Genomic DNA, 23,340 nt, shown 5'->3' on the forward strand with positions numbered 1-23,340 from the left:
ATTTCAAAAAACACTTACACAGTGACAAGAAGAAAAGTGAAAAAGAATGCTGGGCTAGATATTGGGAGTTAGACCTAGATTCTAATTCTGACTCCATCTGGGTCACTTGAACCACTTAATCTTCTAAAGCTTCAATTCTCATAGTGCAGAAAGGAAATAATAATCCCCAATATCTTTATTTTACAATGTAGTTATAAAGATCAAATGAGATCACATATATATGAAAACACTTAAGCTGTGAAGTACTGTTAAAGAATATGAAGATATATTTTAATTACCAATTTAATAAAAGACATAGTACTAGACAAAAAAAGATGGAATTTGTATGCTTCTTAGTTAACTTGAATTTGAGATACTTTTATCGGTAAAAGATCTAGTGAATCAAATGATGCCAATGAGAATAACTACCAATAACTATCAACTTCTTAGGTGCTAGATCTGTGCTAAATGCTTTACATGAATTACTTAATTTTCACAGTAATTCTGTGTATAGTACTATTTTCCACATTGTGTGGGTTCCAGAGTTCACAACTTAAACTACTATGCTATAATACACTCTAAGAAAGCAACAGAAGAAAAGATAGAAAGAGCCTGGGATAGTAATAATATCATGGATCCACTACAATTACTCTTGGGTTGTCTAGATTTCTTGTTACATGAGAAAAATCAAGCTTTTTGTGTTAAGCCAGTGTAGTCCTTAATAATGCATGCTACAGAAGAGAGAAGATAAAGAAATCCATAAAGTTTCCTTTAAGTTCTTTGCAGGATTAACTATTTTAATAGTTAATCCAAATTTAACATTGTTAAAATTGTTAATCCAAAATTTCCAATTCACTTCGAGAGAGACTTAGAAGACTTGTGTTTTAAATAGTTGACTCAACTACTAAAGAAAAATGTGTCACTCACCCAACAACTGCATACTGTTGTCCCTCGACAATAAGAACTTCAGCTGGTTTCCTTTCTTCTGTGGCTACAGAGTAAAGCAAATAAACAAGACAGACAAGAGTACCACATGAAACAAAATAGAGAAAAAGCTGAAGAAGATAATTCCTGTTTAAGGCCTAAAACTCTCATTTCTGAAAATAAACATCTACTTCCTGGGAAACTATTTGGCACACAGTAAATAAAGTATACTGGAAGTTGGAGAGATTTGGATTTGAGTACCAGTACTACCAATTACTGGATACATGACTTTGGGGCAATTATTTAACCTCTTTGAGTATCACTATCTGTATCTATTTCAGGGTTGTTGTTAATGGTAGAAATAATTATCACAAATTGCCTATCCCTTAGGGCTGGCACGAGGTAAATGATCAGCAAATAGTTTTTTAAAAAAAGTTATTAGTTTTGGAAAGGCAGAACTAGCATTTAAATTGGTTGTCTTTAGTATTATCATTATAGAATACAAGTTAATTTCTAAATTTGACAGAAAGATTATATATTTAATTTTTAATACTTCAACCCAGAAGTTACTTTATTTTCAGCATGTGATACTTCTTTAAACAAAATTCAGCATATTGAGGTGAAAAGAACAGTGGACTGGATTTTATCCTGGATGCGCCAAATTGATTAGATTATCATGGGCAACTCATTATGCTTCCCTAAGCTTCAAATCCCTTTGGGATTTGTAAATATATTTGACTATTTGAGAGCTATATATATTCCAATCACAGTTTACTATGTACGTCAGACATATATTTTTTGAGGTTAAGGACTGTGTCTTCATCACTTCTCTGTATTACAGAGAAGTGGCATAGCATCGTAGAAAAGAGAAATGGCCCTAAAGTCAGTCTGCCGGGACTGAAATCCCAGCTCTACCACTTCCTAGCTATGTAACCTTAGGCAAGTTGCTTAACCTCTTTGTGCCTTAGTTTCTAAATTTGTAAAATAGGAATACTAATAATGTCTAGCTCATGGACCTGTAAATGAGATAACACATGTAAAATACTTAGAACAAAACAGTGTAAGTAAACACTCAATTAATATTAGCTGCTATCCATTAATCTTCATTTCCCCAATGCCTAGCTGAGTGGATAGTAACCCAATTAATGTGTCATGGACAAATGGGTAATAATCCAGGATCCTTAACTTGAAAAGAACTAGTAAAATGTTAATGGACTTCTAATAGCATACACCTATGCTATTCAGAGAGGAAAAAAAGACTGAGACAGAAGCAAGGTATGTAAGAGAAACCTCCTACCATCAATATCCTCCAAAGAAGTGAAAATAAATAGTTCATGTTTGAAACAAAATACACGATTAATTCAATTATTCCACATTTATGATTTTAATTCAGAAATCATTCTGTTTGCTTAACAGTGGAATCAAAAGACCATGAGCTGTTCAGGGACAAAAAACATATCCTAGTCATCTAGCACAGTACCTCACATAGAGGGAAGTCAATTAAATACAGCTTGAAAGACTAGATGAGTGATAAGTCTTATAATTTTAAACTAGTGATTTAGAGTGGTCAGAGTGTTTTATTTTTCCATCAGCTCTTGCTACTTGAATGCTTTAGTTGTACCAATATCATACAATCAATTAGAAAACTCCACCACCCAACACTATTACCTATTAAAAACTGACATATGACAAAAATTTACTTAATTCCTTCAATTCTTCTCTCTGCCCTACATCAACTCACCTATTTTATACTTGTCCTTAACCCTCTTCCCCTTGTCACAGGGGCAGAAGTAGTAGCCTTTCTCTCAAACTCTGGATTCGATTCCATGCACCTTGCCCCGTAAATCACCCTCTCTAACTTCTTTAGCTACTATTTCATCACTCACTTTTCCTGCACAGCCACATCTGTTGAAAAAGTAGGCTATACTTGTCTACCCTTCCTCACTTTTCCAGTTACTAAGCACTGAACTGCAATTTGACTATCACTCCACTGAATTACTGAGATTGCAAATGATCTATGTATCAGACTAATGGTTACTGTTTGTGTTTTACTCAAGTCTTTCTCTTGTAGTCTAGTTGCATTTTGTGCGAATGTGAAGTATACAATTTAAAAACATTTCTGTGTAGAAATGTAAAACTTTGATTAAACACATAAAATTTGAAATAGTGCAACTACCTTCTCTATTAGAAATACTCAAGAATTTCATAATTGTAAATCTTATAGGATTATTATAAACAAATTTACATTATTATCAGATGATGACTCCACCTGAACTAGGGTACAAAAATATTTCCCAGCCATCTCTTCCACATGAAAACTCTCTCATCATTTTACTTCTATGTTCTAGATTTCTCCCTGCCTCTCTGGTTCTTCCTTTTTTGTCTCCTTCATGGTTTTCTTTCTTTACATTTGGGTTTTCGCTATCATGTAACTACATTACTTTTGATTGCTTATGTATTTTTTGGTTTTGTTCATTAGACTTAGCCTCTTTAAAGCAGAATTATAGCTGTTATCTCTGTCTCAATTCTGTCTCAATATAGGACACAAAGTAGAAGCTAACTAGTGCTTGCTCAATACATGTATGTAAACAATATGGTATAGTAGCTAAGAACATAGCTATGAAATTATATAAAGCTGGTTTCAAATCCCAACTCATCGTTGGTATAAAAATTCCTTAACCCTTCTGAGCCTCAAGCCTCCTCACTGTTACACAAAGTAACAACAGTACCCGTATCACAGATCATTGTGAGAATGAACTGGAGTAATGCATGTAAAGAACATGGTCCAGTGTCTGGCATATGGTTATAACACGCAATAAATATTTGAAATAATTATTATAAATTACCATAGTTTTCCTGTCAAGTATTTACTAAGCTGGAAATATTGGTTCTAGCTTTGAAATAGGCATTGTCAACTAAAGAAATATTAAGCATTAATACAAAATAAATAAACAATATAAAATTGAAAGAGAATGTGTGAATGAATACACATACCACCTGATTTTTTTTCAGGTAAAGCAATCTTCCCATCTGATAGAGAATCAACAAGATCCTGAAATTCTGCAGGAACATCTGCTTGCTTCCAGCGCTCATTGTCTAAGAGGAGGCTAGTCCACAGTAAAGAGAAAAGAACGTAAACTTTAACATTTCAATACCATCTTCCTTGGTTTAAAAGAAAAGGAAGAAGAGCTGAGTGAGAACATAAGACTTAAAAAGTGCTGAACACTTTAACAAGCAGGATCAATACTTAAAAATTAGTTCCCTTTTTATATCTCAGCCTAAACAAAAAGAATGATGAAACAATTTACTTAACTTTGAGTGGGAAAAAAAGCCAACTTACTGAGGATCTTCCTGATAGTACTTTAATAGAAGTAAACATTCTAACTCTGCTTTGAAAAGCCAAGAAATGTGATTTTAATTCCACAATCTGCCTTTAATTAAAAAAACTTTATCAGGCATTCTCACTGGCCAATTAAGTTTCCTCTTTTAAATATAACTGTGTTTCTCAAAGAAAAATGAAAAAATCAAACAACAGAATGGACGTGGTGATGATACCTGAGCTTGGTTTTTCTCTCTTCATGAAACCTGTTTACAAACTTAATAGCTTGGCTCTGAAGTGCTCCAAGTAATGACGTGCTTTTTCTTCCACAGATCTGTTCGGTGTCTAAAATGAATGTTTCCATTAATCTAGAAAGTGTTATGAATTCCATGGAATTTAGCTTCTCAAGAAAACCATCCTAAATTTTAATACAAAAATCATGAGAGTTAGTGTAACACCAAATTGAGTTATGAAACCTAGTTTAACAATTATTATAATATATATATTTTTTATTTTAATATTTCCCAATACTTCATTCAGACCCAGAAATTGAGCATGAAATGCTTAAGAGGTCCAAATTTGATTCTTATCCCTTTATAACTAATATAGTAGTTCAAATGAATTTAGGTCATACTATAAAATTTTCACAATGTTGGAGTTTTATTATAAACTTGTTTAACTACATATATTTAGGTATACATATACACACGTATTATATATGTAAAACAACATTAATTTCAAATTAGTTATTAACATATATTTCAAAATAAGTCCTTTAACCATTTATCTGAAAATAATGCTTTAATAATTCCTATTTATTTTATTTAGATTACTTTATATCTCAACATCTCCCTAGTAGACCACATCGGTGGTAACACTGACTTTATTAAATGTTAAAAATATAATATGCATTATGGGGAACATAGGAAGCAAAGACATAATTCCAGATCTTCAAAATTATTATGTATAAAATATATAAAGCTTTATGAAAATAACTACCTTTGCTCTTGACATGAGAAATTTGACAGCTCGATCATGGCATATATCTGAGGCACTATATAATAATTCCTGGATATTATTTGCCAGCTTTCCTAGCTCTGAGTCAGTTAATTTCATGTCTTCACTGACCCTGAAAATGACAAAGTAAGATTTAGTCAGGGAAAGTTGTAAACATAGTATTCTCCATAGGTGACCTATCAATAAAAAGGATGAAAAAGCTGTAAAATTCACATTTGAATAAAAATTCTATGATGTACCACATATCTTATAGTTTTTATAGTGACACATTAAACATGCTCAGATAATACAACTATTTTCTATATTATTGTTTGTTTTGAGACAGGGTCTTGCTCTGTCACCTAGGCTGGAGTGCAGTGGCACATTCAGAGCTCACTGAAACCTCAAAATCCTAGCCTCAAGCGAACCCCCTACCTTAGCCTCCCAAGTAGCTAAGACTACAGGTGTGCACCAACACACCTGGCTAATCTTTTTTGAAAATTTTTTGTAGAGACAGAGTCTTGCTACAATGCCCAGGGTGGTCTCAAATATCCCCGGCCTCAAGCAATCCTCCCAGCTCGGCCTCCCAAAGTGCTAGGATTACAAGTGTGAGCCACTGTGCCCATCCACAAATGTATTTTATCATAACCTTAAATAAGAATTTTCATTCTCCACTGTAGTATTTTCAACACTTCGTTCAGACTCCGATTGAAAAGTCTGCAGAAAGTATAGCAAAATTAAATTTTTAGATTACGTACAAGGTAGTAGCTATGTCAGGGGACAGTTGTGCATAGGCACCTAGGATGATACAGTGGAAGCAAGAAGAGGGAAGGAATGTTATTTCATGACAAACAGGCTCTCTTTTTACTTATAATTATGAATGAGTATAAATATTCAGTTCAATTGAACTAATATTTACTAAGCATTTACCGTGCTTAAGTGCTAGGCACTAGAGGGAATATAATAGGTTGCTGCTTTCAAGGAACCTAAACTCAAAGAGGAGTATTTATAAGACATAATGTACTTTTTTTCAATTTTGAGGGGAAATGTAAAACTTTCTATTTTTAAACATTTTCCCCCAGGGGCATATATAAAGACCAATGATTCCATGCCATCAGTTCAGTTTAGGGTTACCATGAGCCAAGTGATGTACCTTAACCTCATTTTTCTCTCTTTCAGTTGAATTAAAATACTTTTCAAAAATACTACAAAGAGGCTCTGGTGTATATTACTTTGAGGCAAACTATCATTCTAATTGGTTATGGTATTAAAGAAGGTTATTACCTGCTAGCCTTCAAAATCATAATATCACCAAATTTGTTTACTAATGCTTCAAAATAACAGGAATTAATATTCTTAAAGTACTCTCAGAAACATTATCTTGTTTCATTCTCACACTCTGAAGTAGGTAGATAAATAACCACCTATGGAGGAGAACACTGAATCTTAGAAAGTTAAAGTGACCTATCCAAGGTTACAATATTAAGAGAGCAGAACTAGAACCCAGAATTAGTCTACTTCTAATCGAGTAAGCTTCCTCTACTCCGACATTTCTATATAAACAGTCTAGTAGTATTTCAAAACAGAATACCTGCAAAATTCTTGCTTAAATTTCAAAGTCAACTTTACTACTGAAGTAAATTTTTAATTCCTGAAACATTACTTAAAATTTCCCCCATGTAACAGAATGATTAAGGAATTTGAAACTCTTGGCAATATGCTACCAATTCACAAAAATATAAACAAAAAATAGCAAATAAAAACAACTCAAGTCCTTAAAAAAAAAAAAGAGTGAATTAATCCAAAAAGCCCAAAGTTAGTTTTTAAAAATAATTTCATTCATTGTAATTCTGCTTTTAAAAAGATTTTTTGGGGCCGGGGCGTGGTGGCTCACGCCTGTAATTCCAGCACTTCGGAAGGCCGAGGCGGGCAGATCATGAGGTCAGGAGGCCGAGACCATCCTGGCTAACACGTGGTGAAACCCCGTCTCTACTAAAAACACAAAAAAATTAGCCGGGCGTGGTGGCGGGCACCTGTAGTCCCAGCTACTTGGGAGGCTGAGGCAGGAGAATGGTGTGAACCCGGTAGGTAGAGCTTGCAGTGAGCCGAGATAGCACCACTGCACTCCAGCCTGGGTGAAGGAGCGAGGACAAACCCACAGCCAATATCATACTGAATGGGCAAATACTGGAAGCATTCCCTTTGAAAACTGGCACAAGACAGGGATGCCCTCTCTCACCACTCCTATTCAACATAGTGCTGGAAGTTCTGGCCAGGGCAATCAGGCAGGAGAAGGAAATAAAGGGTATTCAATTAGGAAAAGAGGAAGTCTAATTGTCCCTGTTTGCAGATGACATGATTGTATATCTAGAAAACCCCATTGGCTCAGCCGAAAATCTCCTTAAGCTGATTAGCAACTTCAGCAAAGTCTCAGGATACAAAATCAATGTACAAAAATCACAAGCATTCTTGTACACCAATCACAGACAAACAGAGAGCCAAATCATGAGTGAACTCCCATTCACAATTGCTTCAAAGAGAATAAAATACCTAGGAATCCAACTTACAAGGGATGTGAAGGACCTCTTCAAGGAGAACTACAAACCACTGCTCAATGAAATAAAAGAGGATACAAACAAATGGAAGAACATTCCATGCTCATGGGTTGGACGAATCAATATCGTGAAAATGGCCATACTGCCCAAGGTAATTTATAGATTCAATGCCATCCCCATCAAGCTACCAATGACTTTCTTCACAGAATTGGAAAAAACTACTTTAAAGTTCATATGGAACCAAAAAAGAGCCCGCATCGCCAAGTCAATCCTAAGCCAAAAGAACAAAGCTGGAGGCATCACGCTACCTGACTTCAAACTATCCTACAAGGCTACAGTAACCAAAACAGCATGGTACTGGTACCACAACAGAGACACAGATCAATGGATCAGAACAGAGCCCTCAGAAATGATGCTGCATATCTACAACTATCTGATCTTTGATAAACCTGACAAAAACAAGAAATGGGGAAAGGATTCCCTATTTAATAAATGGTGCTGGGAAAATTGGCTAGCCATATGTAGAAAGCTGAAACTGGATCCCTTCCTTACACCTTATACAAAAATTAATTCAAGATGGATTAAAGACTTACATGTTAGACCTAAAACCATAAAAACCTTAGAAGAAAACCTAGGCAATACCATTCAGGACATAGGCGTGGGCAAGGACTTCATGTCTAAAACACCAAAAGCAATGGCAACAAAAGCCAAAATTGACAAATGGGATCTAATTAAACTAAAGAGCTTCTGCACAGCAAAAGAAACTACCATCAGAGTGAACAGGCAACCTACAGAATGGGAGAAAATTTTTGCAACCTACTCATCTGCCAAAGGGCTAATATCCAGAATCTACAATGAACTCAAACAAATTTACAAGAAAAAAACAAACAACCCCATCAAAAAGTGGGCGAAGGACATGAACAGACACTTCTCAAAAGAAGACATTTATGCAGCCAAAAAACATATGAAAAAATGCTCATCATCACTGGCCATCAGAGAAACGTAAATCAAAACCACAATGAGATACCATCTCACACCAGTTAGAATGGCCATCATTAAAAAGTCAGGAAACAACAGGTGCTGGAGAGGATGTGGAGAAATAGGAACACTTTTACACTGTTGGTGGGACTGTAAACTAGTTCAACCATTGTGGAAGTCAGTGTGGTGATTCCTCAGGGATCTAGAACTAGAAATACCATTTGACCCAGCCATCCCATTACTGGGTATATACCCAAAGGACTATAAATCATGCTGCTATAAAGACACATGCACACGTATGTTTGTTGCGGCACTATTCACAATAGCAAAGACTTGGAACCAACCCAAATGTCCAACAATGATAGACTGGATTAAGAAAATGTGGCACATATACACCATGGAATACTATGCAGCCATAAAAAATGATGAGTTCATGTCCTTTGTAGGGACATGGATGAAACTGGAAAACATCATTCTCAGTAAATTATCGCAAGGACAAACAACCAAACACCGCATGTTCTCACTCATAGGTGGGAATTGAACAATGAGAACTCATGGACACAGGAAGGGGAACATCACACTCCAGGGACTGTGGTGGGTTGGGGGCAGGGGGGAGGGACAGCATTAGGAGATATACCTAATGTTAAATGACAAGTTAATGGGTGCAGCAAACCAGCATGGCACATGAATACATATGTAACAAACCTGCACATTGTGCACATGTACCCTAAAACCTGAAGTATAATAATAAAATTAAAAAAATAAAATTAAATTAAATTAAATTAAAAAAAGAAAAAAAATTATTCTTTAACTTGAGTTAGATCTCTAACTTTCACGTCAACAGGAAAAAAGCAAATGAACTCAAACATAATCCAGCAATTCTACTTCTGGGTATATATCCAAAATAACTGAAAGTAAGATCTCTAGGATTTATATGTACACTCAAGTTCATAACAGCACTATTCAAAATAGCCAAGATGTGGAAGCAACCCAAGTGTCCACTAATGGATGAACAGATAAACAAAATGTGATATATACATATACATCTTGTATGTATATATCACATACATGTGAATGGAATATTATTCAGCCTTAAAAAGGAAGAAAATTTTGATATACGCTTCAACATGGATGAAACTTGAGGACATTATGCTCTGCAACTCTAATATTTTCCATTGTTTTTCTTTTCCTATTTCCTGCCTAGAAAAGTATTTCCTATTTTGTGCCATATTTGCATTGCAATAAACTTACAAAATTGCAGGTTATTTTGAAGTAAGAAAATAGGGAAAATCTACCACTAACAAAGTTAAAACATCAAGACGTATTTTTGCATGTTCTATATCAGTGATTCAATTATATACAGCAAAAACACTTGCTACAGGAATAGTCAGAGCCCTTGTATGAAAGAACTAGTTAGACTCACACATATAAATATACTCAATTCATTGCCCCTCTGGGTTAGGTAGTTCCCAGACATTTATGTGCCTACTGAACATACAAAGAACCATCTACAGAACCTATGCTTCATGCTGTCAGAGGATGTGATTGGGGAAAGCCAGAGAAGGTTCAATGTATAAAGTGAGCCACAATGGAGGTAGGAGAGGAAGGATAAAAACTGTGAGACTGCATCCAGTTTAAAAGGATCTCAAATGGTGTGGCAGAAAGCTAACTATCTTTCAGTATATGTTCTCTCTTTTGCCACAATGACAGCTCTAGCTGGGCAAATAGTTCACAAGCTAAAGACTTATTTCTCAAGCTTCCCTTATAGCTAGACATAGTCATGTAATTATGCTGGCCACTAGGATATAAGTGGAAGTAATAAGTGCAAATTCTGGATTGTGCTTGTTTTTAAAAAGAAAGAATAAAATATAAACAAATCTATGTGAAGGTAACACAGAACTAACAAATCTAAAATGTATATGGATTTGTAAAAGACCAAGAAGAGTTGAGGCAATCCTAAAGAAGAAAAAGTAGGAGAAATTACTCTCCCAGATATTAATATGGATTAAAAAGCTACAGTTGCTGGGCATGGTGGTTCACGTCTAGCACTCTGGGAGGTTGAGACAGGAGGATCACTTGAGGCCAGGAGTGACCAGCCTGGGCAACATAGTAAGACCCCATCTCTACAAACTAATTGTTTAAGAAAACAAAAGCTATAGTAACTACAGTAACTATGACAATTTTATTTAATGCTATTGGTGTAAAGACAGAAAAATGAACGAAATAGAGTCCAGAAACAGATACACCTATCTGAATATTTGATTTACGGCAAGAGTGACATTATAAGAGCACCTTGTCAATAAATGGTGCAAGGTCAAAAACATATTCTTATGGGAAAAAAATCTTAACCCTCATACTAAACACAAAAATCAATTCTAGATGGACTGTAGGTCTTAATGTGAAAAAGACAGTAATCAGAAAATATCTTCAAGTCTTTAAGGTAGGGAAAGATTTCTTAAACAGGACACAAAGAAGCATAAATCATGAAGGAAAGTAATGAATCATAGAATTATATTAAGAACTTTTGTTCACCAAAAAAACCCAATAAGAGTGAAAAGTCAATACAGAAAGTGGGAGAAAATAATCTGCAATATGGACAACTGGCAAAAGGCTTGTGCTGACATAATATAAAGAACCTTCACAGATCAAGAAGACAAACCAACAGAAAAATGGGTAAAGGCCTTGAATAGGCACTTCATAGAAGAGGATGTCCCAGAAGCCAATGAATGTATGAAAAGGTGCTCTCCTACCAATCATCAGGGAAATAAAATTACTACACTTGTGACATACCCAACAGAATGGCTAACATGTAAAAGACTGACAATATTAACAGTGAAGGAAGATGTGGAGTGACACAAACTGTTCCACACTTCTGAGGGGAGCGTAAATGAGTACAACTACTTTGAGAAATTGTTTGGCATTAGCTAAACTGACCATTCACATACTTTGTTTCCAGGTATATATTCAACAGAAATGACTGTAACATGTGCACCAAAGGTATCTAGAAGAATGTTCATGACAATCCAGAATGAAAATAACCCAAATCTTATCAAAAGTAAAATACATACATACATTGTGGTGTATCATAAAATGGATTATTTATACACAACAAATAAAATCACTGCGACATGCAACAACCTGGATAGATATCACAACTGTAATGCTGAACGAAAGAAATCAGAGACAAAAGAGCAAATATATTATTCCATTAAAATAAAGTTTAAAAACTGGAAAAACCAATTGTTTTAATGGTTTCCTATGGGAAGGAGTAGTGTAGTATTACAGCAGCAAGAGGGGCTTCTGAAGAGCTGGTAAAGTTATAGTTCTTGAGGTGGGTGACAATTATACCAACACATTCACTTTGTGCTAGTTAATTGAGCTGAGCACTTTATAATTGCTACATTTTCCCATATGTGCCTTAAGTTCCAAATGGATCATAAAAGGGCTGAGAGGAAGATGCATACAAATGATACTTGAAGCTGGAAGGTGGGCTTAGTTCTACCCAAATTACATGGCTGTTGTTAAAATGTTTAACAAGCAAAACAAAGTAACCAAGGTATCAGCCCTTTGTCCTCTCCTTCCTGCTGCTACGGATGAAAATGAAATGCTAAAAGCTAGAACAGCCACCTTAGACACAGATGGAAACTATACACTGAGAATGGTAGAACTGTCTTCTCAGCTGACCATCTCCTACCTCTGAAATGTTACATGAGAGAAACAAAATTTTACATTAAGCTACAGAGTTTTTACATCTCTTTTTATAGCAGTTTTAGACTGCACCCTAACTAGTAAATGTGAAAATATTAGCCTGAACACAGAAGAAACTTTATTAATATATAGCTCAGGGTTTGGTTTGTTTGTACTGAAGAGCAGTGTAATAGCTGACTTTATGCTGTAACTGTGACCTTTATAAGCTCCAGGACCGTAAGTTGATTTACATAAAGTACTGAGTTGACTGGTGGCTCCCAAGATGGCTGAATAGGAACAGCTCTGGTCTACAGCTCCCAGCGAGATCGACGCAGAAGATGGGCAATTTCTGCGTTTCCAAATGAGGTACCTGGTTCATCTCATTGGGACTGGCTGGACAGTGGGTGCAGCCCACGGAGGGTGCGCTGAAGCAGGGCGGGGCGTCGCCTCACCAGGGAAACGCAAGGGGTTGGGGGATTTCCCTTTCCTAGCCAAGAGAAGCTATGAGTGATTGTATCTGGAGAAGTGGTACACTCCTGCTCAAATACTGTGCTTTTCCTATGGTCTTTGTAACAGGCAGACAAGGAGATCCCCTCCCGTGCCTGGCTCGGCAGGTCCCACACCCATGGAGCCTTGCTCACTGGTAGCACAGGAGTCTGAGATCCACCTGGGATGTGAGAACTTGGTCGGGGGAGGGGCGTCTGCCATTGCTGAGGCTTGAGTAGGCAGTTCTGTGCTCAGAGTGTAAACAAAGCAGCAGGGAAGCTCAAACTGGGCAGAGCGCACAGCAGCTCAGCAACGCCTACTGCCTCTCTGGATTCCACCTCTCTGAGGAGGGCATAGCTGAACAAAAGGCAGCAGACAGCTTCTCCAGACTTAAACATTCCCTGCCTGAGAGCTCTGAAGAAAGCAGTGGTTCTCCCAGCACAGCATTCGAGCTCTGATAACAGACAGACTGCCTCCTCAAGTGGATCCCTGACCCCTATGTAGCCTGACTGGGAGACACCTCCCAGTAGGGGCCGACAGACACCTCATACAGGCGGGTGCCCCTCTGTGACAAAGCTTGCAGAGGAAGGATCAGGCAGCAATATTTGCTGTTCTGCAGCCTCTGCTAGTGATACCCAGACAAACGGTCTGGAGTGGACCTCCAGCAAACTCCAACAGACCTGCAGTTGAGGGACGTGACTGTTAGAAGGAAAATTAACAAAGTAATAGCATCAACATCAACAAAAAGGACATCCACACCAAAATCCCATTGATAGGTCACCAACATCAAAGACCAAAGGTAGGTAAAACCAAAAAGATGAGGAGAAACCAGAGTAGAAATGCGGAAGACTCCAAAAGCCAGAATACCTCTTCTCCTTCAAAGGAACACAATCCTCGCCAGCAAGGGAACAAAACTGGACAGAGAATGAGTTTGACCAGCTGACAGAAGTAGGCTTCAGAAGGTCCGTAGTAACAAACTTCTCCGAGCTAAAGGAGCATGTTCTAGCCCATTGCAAGGAAGCTAAAAACCTCGAAAAAAGATTAGATGAATGGCTAACTGGAATAACCAGTCTAGAGAAAAGCTTAAATGACCTGATGGAGCTGAAAACCACAGTACAAGAACTTTGTGAAGCATACACAAGCTTCAATAGCCGATTCGATCAAGTAGAAGAAAGGGTATCAGTGACTGAAGATCAAATTAGTGAAATAAAGCGAGAAGACAAGATTAGAGAAAAAAGAGTGAAAAGAAATGAAAAAGTCTCCAAGAAATATGGGACTATGTGAAAAGACCAAATCTACGTCTGATTGGTGTACCTGAAAGTGATGGGAAGAGTGGAACCAAGTTAGAAAACACTCTTCAGGATATTATCCAGGAGAACTTCCCCAGCCTAGCAAGGCAGGCCAACATTCACATTCAGGAAATACAGAGACCACCACAAAGATACTTCTTGAGAAGAGCAACCCCAAGACACATAATTGTCGGTTTCACCAAGGTTGAAATGAAGGAAAAAATGTTAAGGGCAGCCAGAGAGAAAGGTCAGGTTACTCACAAAGGGAAGCCCATAAGACTAACAGTGGATGTCTCTGCAGAAATCCTACAAGCCAGAAGAGAGTGGGGGCCAAGATTCAACATTCTTAAAGAATTTTCAACCCAGAATTTCATATCCAGCCAAACTAAGCTTCATAAGTGAAGGAGAAATAAAAGCCTTTATAAACAAGCAAATGCTGAGAGATTTTGTCACCACCAGGCCTGCCCTAAAAGAGCTCCTGAAGGAAGCACTAAACATGGAAAGGAACAACTGGGACCAGCCACTGCAAAAACATGCCAAATTGTAAAGACCATCGATGCTAGGAAGAAACTGCATCAATTAGCGCACAAAATAACCAGCTAGCACCATAATGACAGGATCAAATTCACACATAACAATATTAACCTTAAATGTAAATGGGCTAAATGCCCCAATTAAAAGACACAGACTGGCAAACTGGATAAAGAGTCAAGACCCATCGGTGTGCTACATTCAGGAGACCCATCTCACATGCAAAGACACACACAGGCTCAAAATAAAGAGATGGAGGAAGATCTACCAAGCAAATGGAAAGCAAAAAAAAAAAAAAAGCAGGGGTTGCAATCTTGGTCTCTGATAAAACAGACTTTAAACCAACAAAAATCAAAAGAGACAAAGAAGGCCATTATATAATGGTAAAGGGATCAATTCAACAAGAAGAACTAACTATCCTAAATATATATACACCCAATACAGGAGCACCCAGATTCATAAAGCAAGTCCTTAGACACCTACAAAGAGACTTAGACTCCCACACAATAATAATGGGAGACGTTAATACCCCACTGTCAATATTAGATCAACACGACAGAAAATTAACAAGGATATCCAGGAATTGAACTCAGCTCTGGACCAAACGGACCTAAGAGACATCTGCAGAACTCTCCACCCCGAATCAACAGAATATACATTCTTCTCAGCACATTACACTTATTCTAAAATTGACCACATAACTGGAAGTAAAGCACTCCTCAGCAAATGTAAAAGAACAGAAATCACAACAAACTGTCTCTCAGACCACATTGCAATCAAATTAGAACTCAGGATTAAGAATCTCAGTCAAAACCACTCAACTACATGGAAACTGAACAACCTGCTCCTGAATGACTACTGGGTACATAACAAAATGAAGGCAGAAACAAAGATGTTCTTTGAAACCACTGAGAACAAAGACACAACATACCAGAATCTCTGGGACACATTTAAAGCAGTGTGTAGAGGGAAATTTATAGCACTAAATGCCCACAAGAGAAAGCAGGAGAGATCTAAAATCAACAACCTAACATCACAATTAAAAGAACTAGAGAAGCAAGAGCAAACAAATTCAAAAGCTAGCAGAAGACAAGAAATAACTAAGACCAGAGCAGAACTGAAGGAGGCAGAGACATTAAAAAACCCCTCAAAAAAAAAAAAAAATCAATGAATCCAGGAGCTGGTTTTTTGAAAAGATCAACAAAATTGATAGACCACTAGCAAGACGAATAAAGAAGAGAGAGAAGAATCAAATAGACACAATAAAAAATGATAATGGGGATATCACAACCGACCCCACAGAAATACAAACTACCATCAGAGAATACTATAAACACCTCTACGCAAATAAACTAGAAAATCTAGAAGAAATGAATAAATTCCTGGACACATGCACCCTCCCAAGACTAAACCAGGAGGAAGTTGAATCTCTGAATAGACCAGTAACAGGTTCTGAAATTGAGGCAATAATTAATAGCCTACCAACCAAAAAAAGTTCAGGACCAGACAGATTCACAGCTGAATTCTACCAGAGGTACAAGGAAGAGCTAGTACCATTCCTTCTGAAACTATTCCAATCAATAGAAAACGAGGGAATCCACCCTAACTCATTTTATGAGGCCAGCATCATCCTGATACCAAAGCCTGGAAGAGACACAATAAAAACAGAGAATTTTAGGCCAATATCCCGATGAATACCGATGAGAAAACCTCAATAAAATACTGGCAAACTGAATCCAGCAGCACATCAAAAAGCTTATCCACCATGATCAAGTCAGCTTCATCCCTGGGATGCAAGGCTGGTTCGACATTCATAAATCAATCAATGTAATCCATCACATAAGCAGAACCAATGACAAAAACCACATGATTATCTCAATAGATGCAGAAAACACCTTTGAAAAAATTCAACAGCCTTTCATGCTAAAAACTCTCAATAAACTAGGTATTGATGGAACGTATCTCAAAATAATAAGAGCTATTTATGACAAACCCACAGCCAATACTGAATAGGCAAAAACTGGAAGCATTCCCTTTGAAAACTGGCACAAGGATGCCCTTTCTCACCACTCCTATTCAATGTAGTATTGGAAGTTCTGGCCAGGGCAATCAGGCAAGAGAAAAAAATAAAGGGTATTCAGTTTGGAAAAGAGGAAGTCAAATTGTCTCCGTTTGTAGATGACATGACTGTATATTTAGAAAACCCCATCATCTCAGCCCAAAATCTCCTTAAGCTGATAAGCAACTTCAGCAAAGTCTCAGGATACAAAATCAATGTGCAAAAATCACAAGCATTCCTATACACCAATAACAGACCAACAGAGAGCCAAATCATGGGCAAACTCCCATTCACAATTGCTACAAAGAGAATAAAATACCTAGGAATCCAACTTACAAGGGATGTGAAGGACCTCTTCAAGGAGAACTACAAACCACTGCTCAAGGAAATAAGAGAGGACACAAACAAATGGAAAAACATTCCATGCTCATGGATAAGAAGAATCAATATTGTGAAAACGGCCTTACTGCCCAAAGTAATTTATAGATTCAATGCCATCCCCATCAAGCTACCAGTGACTTTCTTCACAGAAATGAAAAAAACTACTAATGGAACCAAAAAAGAGCCCGCATAGCCAAGACAATCCTGGGCAAGAAGAACAAAGCTGGAGGCATCACGCTACCTGACTTCAAACGATACTACAAGGCTACAATAATCAAAACAACATGATACTGGGACCAAAAGAGATATATAGACCAATGGAACAGAACAGAGGCCTCAGAAATAATACCACACATCTACAACCATCTGATCTTTGACAAACCTGACACATACAAGCAATGGGGAAAAGATTCCCTATTTGATAAATGGTGTTGGGAAAACTGGCTAGCCATATGCAGAAAACTGAAACTGGACCCCTTCCTTACACCATATACAAAAATCAACTCAAGATGGATCAAAGATTTAAACATAAGACCTAGGACCATAAAACTCCTAGAAGAAAACCTGGGCAATACCATTCAGGACATACGCATGGGCAAAGACTTCATATCTAAAACACCAAAAGCAATGGCAACAAAAGCCAAAATTGACAAATGGGATCTAATTAAACTAAAGAGCTTCTGCACAGCAAAAGAAACTATCATCAGAGTGAACAGGCAACCTACAGAATGGGAGAAAATTTTTGCAATCTACCCATCTGACAAAGGGCTAATATCCAGAATCTACAAAGAATTTAAACAAATTTACAAGAAAAAAGCAAACAACCCCATCAAAAAGTGGGCAAAGGATATGAACAGACACTTCTCAAAAGAAGACATTTATGCGGCCAACAGACATATGAAAAAATGCTCATCATCACTGGTCATTAGAGAAATGCAAATCAAAACCACAGTGAGATACCATCTCACTCCAGTTAAAATGGCCATCATTACAAAATCAGGAAACAACAGATGCTGGAGAGGATTCGGAGCAACAGGAATGCTTTTACACTGTTGGTGGGAGTGTTAATTAGTTCAACCATTGTGGAAGACAGTGTGGCAATTCCTCAAGGATCTAGAACTAGAAATACCATTTGACCCAGCCATCCCATTACTGGGCATATACCCAAAGGATTATAAATGATTCTACGATGAAGACACATGCACACGTATGTTTACTTGGCACTATTCACAATAGCAAAGACTTGGAACAAACCCAAAAGTCCATCAATGATAGACTGGATTAAGAAAATGTGGCAAATATACACCATGGAATACTATGCAGCCATAAAAAACGATGAGTTCATGTCCTTTGCAGGGACATGGATGAAGCTGGGAACCATCATTCTCAGCAAACTATCACAAGATCAGAAAACCAAACACTGCATGTTCTCACTCATAAGTGGGAGCTGAACAATGAGAACACATGGACACAGGGAGGGGAACATCACACACCGGGGCCTGTGAGGGGTGGAGGGCTAAGGGAGGGATAACATTAGGAGAAATACCTAATGTAGGTGACGGGTTGATGGGTGCAGCAAACCACCATGGCACATGTGTATACCTATGTAACAAAACTGCATGTTCTGCACTTGTAACCCAGAACTTAAAGTATAATAAAAAAAAAAAAAAACAGAAAAAGAAATAATAAAGTACTGAGTTGATTTATATAAAGATAATAAAAATATTGTTATTCTTAACAATAACTAAATCCAAACTATATTCTTGGACCAGAAATATTTTATTGGTTCTATTTTTTTGATAACAGAGATTACTGGGTCAATTGGTAAACTTTGTTTAAATGGGATCTGTGGATCAGATGGTAATATTAATAATTTACTGTATCAATGCTTCCTTGTATTTAATCAGTATACTAAGGTTATATAGGTGTGTTCTTGTGTTTAGGAAATATACACCAGGTACCCAGGGATAATAGTGCATCATGTCTGTAACCTACTGTCAAAGGATTCAGAAAAAAAATATTAACATAAGAGATAAAAGGAGACAGAGAAAAAGAGGGAGGGAGGCAGAGTGCAATGTGGTAAAGTATTAACACCTGGGGAATCTGGATGAAGGTTATATGAGAGTTTTTTATTCTATTCTGGTAACTTTTCTATACATTTGAAATTATTTCAAAATAAGAAGTTTTTAAAATAAGGTTTAAGAAAAGATGTGATCCATTTGGAAATTCATGTTTTGAAAAACCAAAAGTTATAAATCAAACAGATCTTCACAACATATAAATCACAAAGGTGACACAGAAGAAAGAAAAATGACCAAAGCAAAAATTGACCTGGGTTCCAGTATATGTTCTGCTACTAGTCACTGTAAGTAAGTCATCTAAGCTCTCTGGGCATCAATTACCTTATCACTGAAATGCGGGCATTTAATAAAATGGTCTTTAAAGTTCTTTTCCAATCTTAAAACTCTATAATTTTCAATTACTTCCAATGCTCACCTCCTTACTTCTCATACATTTTTATAGAGATACGTTTCATAAAATTTATTTTTGTTAAATTCTAAAATTTACATGGTTTTTCAATAAACTGAATAATCAATCTTACTGAATCCATTAATAAGATGACTCAAAATCTTGTCAATTTGGCAGTAGCCACTATACTCACATAATATCCACACCTCCTGGAATAGCAGATGATGATGTGTGCTCTTTGCTGGATGAAGAATCAGTAGTACATTCTGGCTCGGATACAGAATCACTGCTGCAGGGCTCACTATTTGGAGATGCATTTCTTTGAGAGGTAGTGTCAATTGCTATAGGTGTTAGCTCACCCTCACCGAATGCATCACTTATAAACATGCCTTCATGGATTAAATAAGCCACCTCTGTGTCCAGTGAATTATCTTTTGCAGCATTCTTCTGTTGTGAAATCTCTTCCAATTCTCTAGTCCTTTGGTTTTTGTCAAGAACTGAGAGAACAACACTGTGAATGATATTTAATGTTGCCTACAAGAAAATAGGACACACTTTTAAGGGATGTAAAATATCTCTTACCTGAAGTTCCCAAAAGAGAATTCTGTGCATGTAATTTTGGACATCTATAATCATAAATGAGTCAAAGTCATGTATATCAGAATTTCTACCGATCTTTTATTACATAGGAAAAGTGACGTGAAAAAGAACTGGCCAGGAGAAATGGGTTCACTAGAGCTTAGAAATAAACTTCCTACATTTTAACTAATTTTTAAAATGGAAATCTCCCTAAAATATGTTGCATATTTCTCTGACCTCTTAAAAAGGTTATTACACTAAACATAACTTGCCCGTCAGAGAATCATATACACTGATATGCCTGTCTAAAAGAAAAGGAATCTGTTACTTACCATGCCTAGCCCTTACCTCTCTTTCTCCTTTTCTCATATCTTCTCTCACTTATTCACTACTCTCCAGACATTCTAGTTCTCTTTCTACTCTTCCCTCATTCCAGGATTGTTCCCACCTCAGTGCCTCTGCTGTTTCCTCTATCTGGAATGCTTTTCACCTTGATCTTTGCACATATTTCCTTCTAATCACTGAGGTTCTGGCACCAGTGGTCACTTCCTCAAAGAGGCCTTCCCTGACTCTCCACCCAACAACTCTATCCTACTATCCAGTTTTTGTAAAAAAAACAAAACAAAAAAAAATTTATCATTATGTACAATTATCTTCGTTTATTCTAGGTCTCCTTCTATTAGAATGTTAGCTCCATTCCATGACACTATAATCCTAATGCCTAGAATAGTGCCTGGCAAATAGGAGGTGCTCAATAAATATTGAAAGCTAGGCAAATGAAGAGTAAATTTATGTAAACTAATGTCTTTATGGACAATTAAGAAATAAAGGACTGCTTGCCTATTTTAACATTCACAGTTGCAGTCTTACAATCTGTTTCTCCCTTTCTCAAAATGCTTGGTTAGTTTTTTTGGAATCTACATGGTTCTAGTGAAGCAGACTCTAACTTCGGGTCTCCAAAATCAACAAAAGGATCTAAGCTAGTCTAATTAGTACATGGAACCGCCACAATCTGAGCTTAATTATTAGTACAGTACATAGAAGGGAGAATTGCAAAGCAATAAAGCCAAGGCTTGATGACATCAACAACCTCTTTATGAAGCACCTAAAGGCTGACCTACCTCTGTGTATTGTTTTAGTTATGTGAGCTAATAAATCCTCTTAACTGTTTGAGACACTCTGAGTTGTGTTTCCTGTTATTTGGAACTGAAAGCATTTTAAATGCGTCAATAGCCCATATAGTATACCGAAGATAGAGCCTTCAAGAGCTTTAGGACCAAAGTGTCTACTATGGATACTGCATTTTTTTTCTTTCTTCTTTGCTCACTAACTTCTTCTGTATTGTCACAAACTTGCTGCTCCACTACTGCTGCTTTAATCCTCACTGCTGTCCAATCTTTGATATACTTAGTTCCCCCATCTTGTTTTGTGTCTTTTTCCTTACCTCTTCTGTCTTGCTAATTTTCTTTCTTAACTTTTTAAAATAAAAAGACATGATAGACCTATCCAACATCTATTCTACATCACTTTTCCCATGGTACAACAGCCATGTAATTTGGGTAGAAATAAGCCTACTTTCCAGCTTCACGTATCAGTTCTAAATAGCCCACTCAGTGTACTCCCAACCTCCTTGCCTAATGTTTAGCTTAGAGATGAGAAGAAAATCCAGACTTAAACTAATAATTAGTGCACAGCATTTTCCTGATCACAGTGACTGGACAGGTGACCTAAACTGGTTCCATCAATTAAAGCCAAGGACTTTCATTTGATGACTGAAGAAGAAAAACTCCAGGTGAAAAATTCTATATTTGGCTTAATCAATAAAGGAATTTCATTTGGTGACTGAAGAAGAAAAACTCTAAGTAAAAAATAGAAAACTTCTAGGTGGTATAGAATTGTGGCAAATGTGGCAGACCTAGAACTGATGAAGCCAAGAGGAAAGAGAAAGGCAAAGCTGAATTGGAAACAGAGAAACTAAGCTCGAGAACCAAGACAAAACCATGCATGAAGCCCATCCTAGTCTTGGACTTTTTTTTAATTCTCAAAGCCAATACATTCCTTGTATTGTTTAAACTACTTTGATTTGAATACTTCATTCCTTTTAATAACATCTTCGCTTATACAGTTATTAAAATTTTCCACATAAAGTATATCAGGTATTCTCCTAGGGATTCTTCTTTGCTGTTTTCACCGTATCTACACTTTTAAAGATTTGCTGATTATTTTTTCCAAGTCCAAAGCCATTCTTAAGAATGCCAGAAGACTGGTATCCAAAAAATAAGATTTTAAAATACATAATAGTTTCAACAGTAGATACCTGGTTTACTTTCTGAACTATTAACACAGTCTATAGACAAGTTCATGTTTCAAAAACACCAGGACAGCTAAGCCAAATATAATTTTCCAATCTTGAGAATGGAGTTAATGAAATATCTGGTAGCCATATTGATAACCATAATGACAACTGATATTGTCATTCTGAAATGACAGACTAGGATTATTTATCCATACAACAAAATGAAATTTAAAAGCTAAGAATTCCTTGAAAAGAAGGTAAGCTGCATTTAAAGGCTGTTATCTTTCTTACCTATAAAAATTAGCCTAATCTATAGGGTGCAAACAATAAACAAGAATTTAATAAAAAGTCAAAATACAATAGTAAAGAACGAAGTAGGGAAGTCTTTTTTTTTTTTTTTTTTTTTTTTTTTTTTTTTTTGAGACGGAGTCTCGCTCTGTCGCCCAGGCTGGAGTGCAGTGGCGCAATCTCGGCTCACTGCAAGCTCCGCCTCCCGGGTTCACGCCATTCTCCTGCCTCAGCCTCTCCGAGTAGCTGGGACTACAGGCGCCCACCACCACGCCCGGCCAATTTTTTGTATTTTTAGTAGAGACGGGGTTTCACCGTGGTCTTGATCTCCTGACCTCGTGATCCGCCCGCCTCGGCCTCCCAAAGTGCTGGGATTACAAGCGTGAGCCACCGCGCCCAGCCGAAGTATGGAAGTCTTATAATCCTGATTTCAAAACTTACAAGACTACGGCAATCATAACAGCGTGGTATTGGCATAAAGAGTGACATATAGAACACAGAGAGCCCACAAATGAACTCTCACA

The 23,340-nt window shown here is 37.0% G+C and overlaps 1 protein-coding gene across 4 annotated transcripts in view; it reads right to left on the bottom strand.

Moving 5' to 3' along the window:
• VPS54 (VPS54 subunit of GARP complex) overlaps positions 1 to 23,340 on the bottom strand; it is a 131,140-nt gene that overhangs the window by 24,319 nt on the left and 83,481 nt on the right. For all 4 annotated transcript variants that reach the window (XR_004033388.1, XM_003262449.4, XM_003262450.4 and 1 more), the window contains 5 exons: positions 19,847 to 20,187; positions 5,222 to 5,351; positions 4,459 to 4,640; positions 3,898 to 4,010; positions 907 to 970 (listed from right to left, as the gene is read on the bottom strand). Coding sequence is in view for 3 of the 4 variants with exons in the window: in XM_003262449.4 (XP_003262497.1) it covers positions 907 to 970; positions 3,898 to 4,010; positions 4,459 to 4,640; positions 5,222 to 5,351; positions 19,847 to 20,187 (830 nt within the window). In the remaining variant the exon portion in view is untranslated. The remainder of the gene's footprint in view (positions 1 to 906; positions 971 to 3,897; positions 4,011 to 4,458; positions 4,641 to 5,221; positions 5,352 to 19,846; positions 20,188 to 23,340) is intronic.

The sequence above is a fragment of the Nomascus leucogenys genome, chromosome 14, assembly GCF_006542625.1.
Source record: "Nomascus leucogenys isolate Asia chromosome 14, Asia_NLE_v1, whole genome shotgun sequence".
Taxonomy (NCBI): Eukaryota; Metazoa; Chordata; class Mammalia; order Primates; family Hylobatidae; genus Nomascus; species Nomascus leucogenys.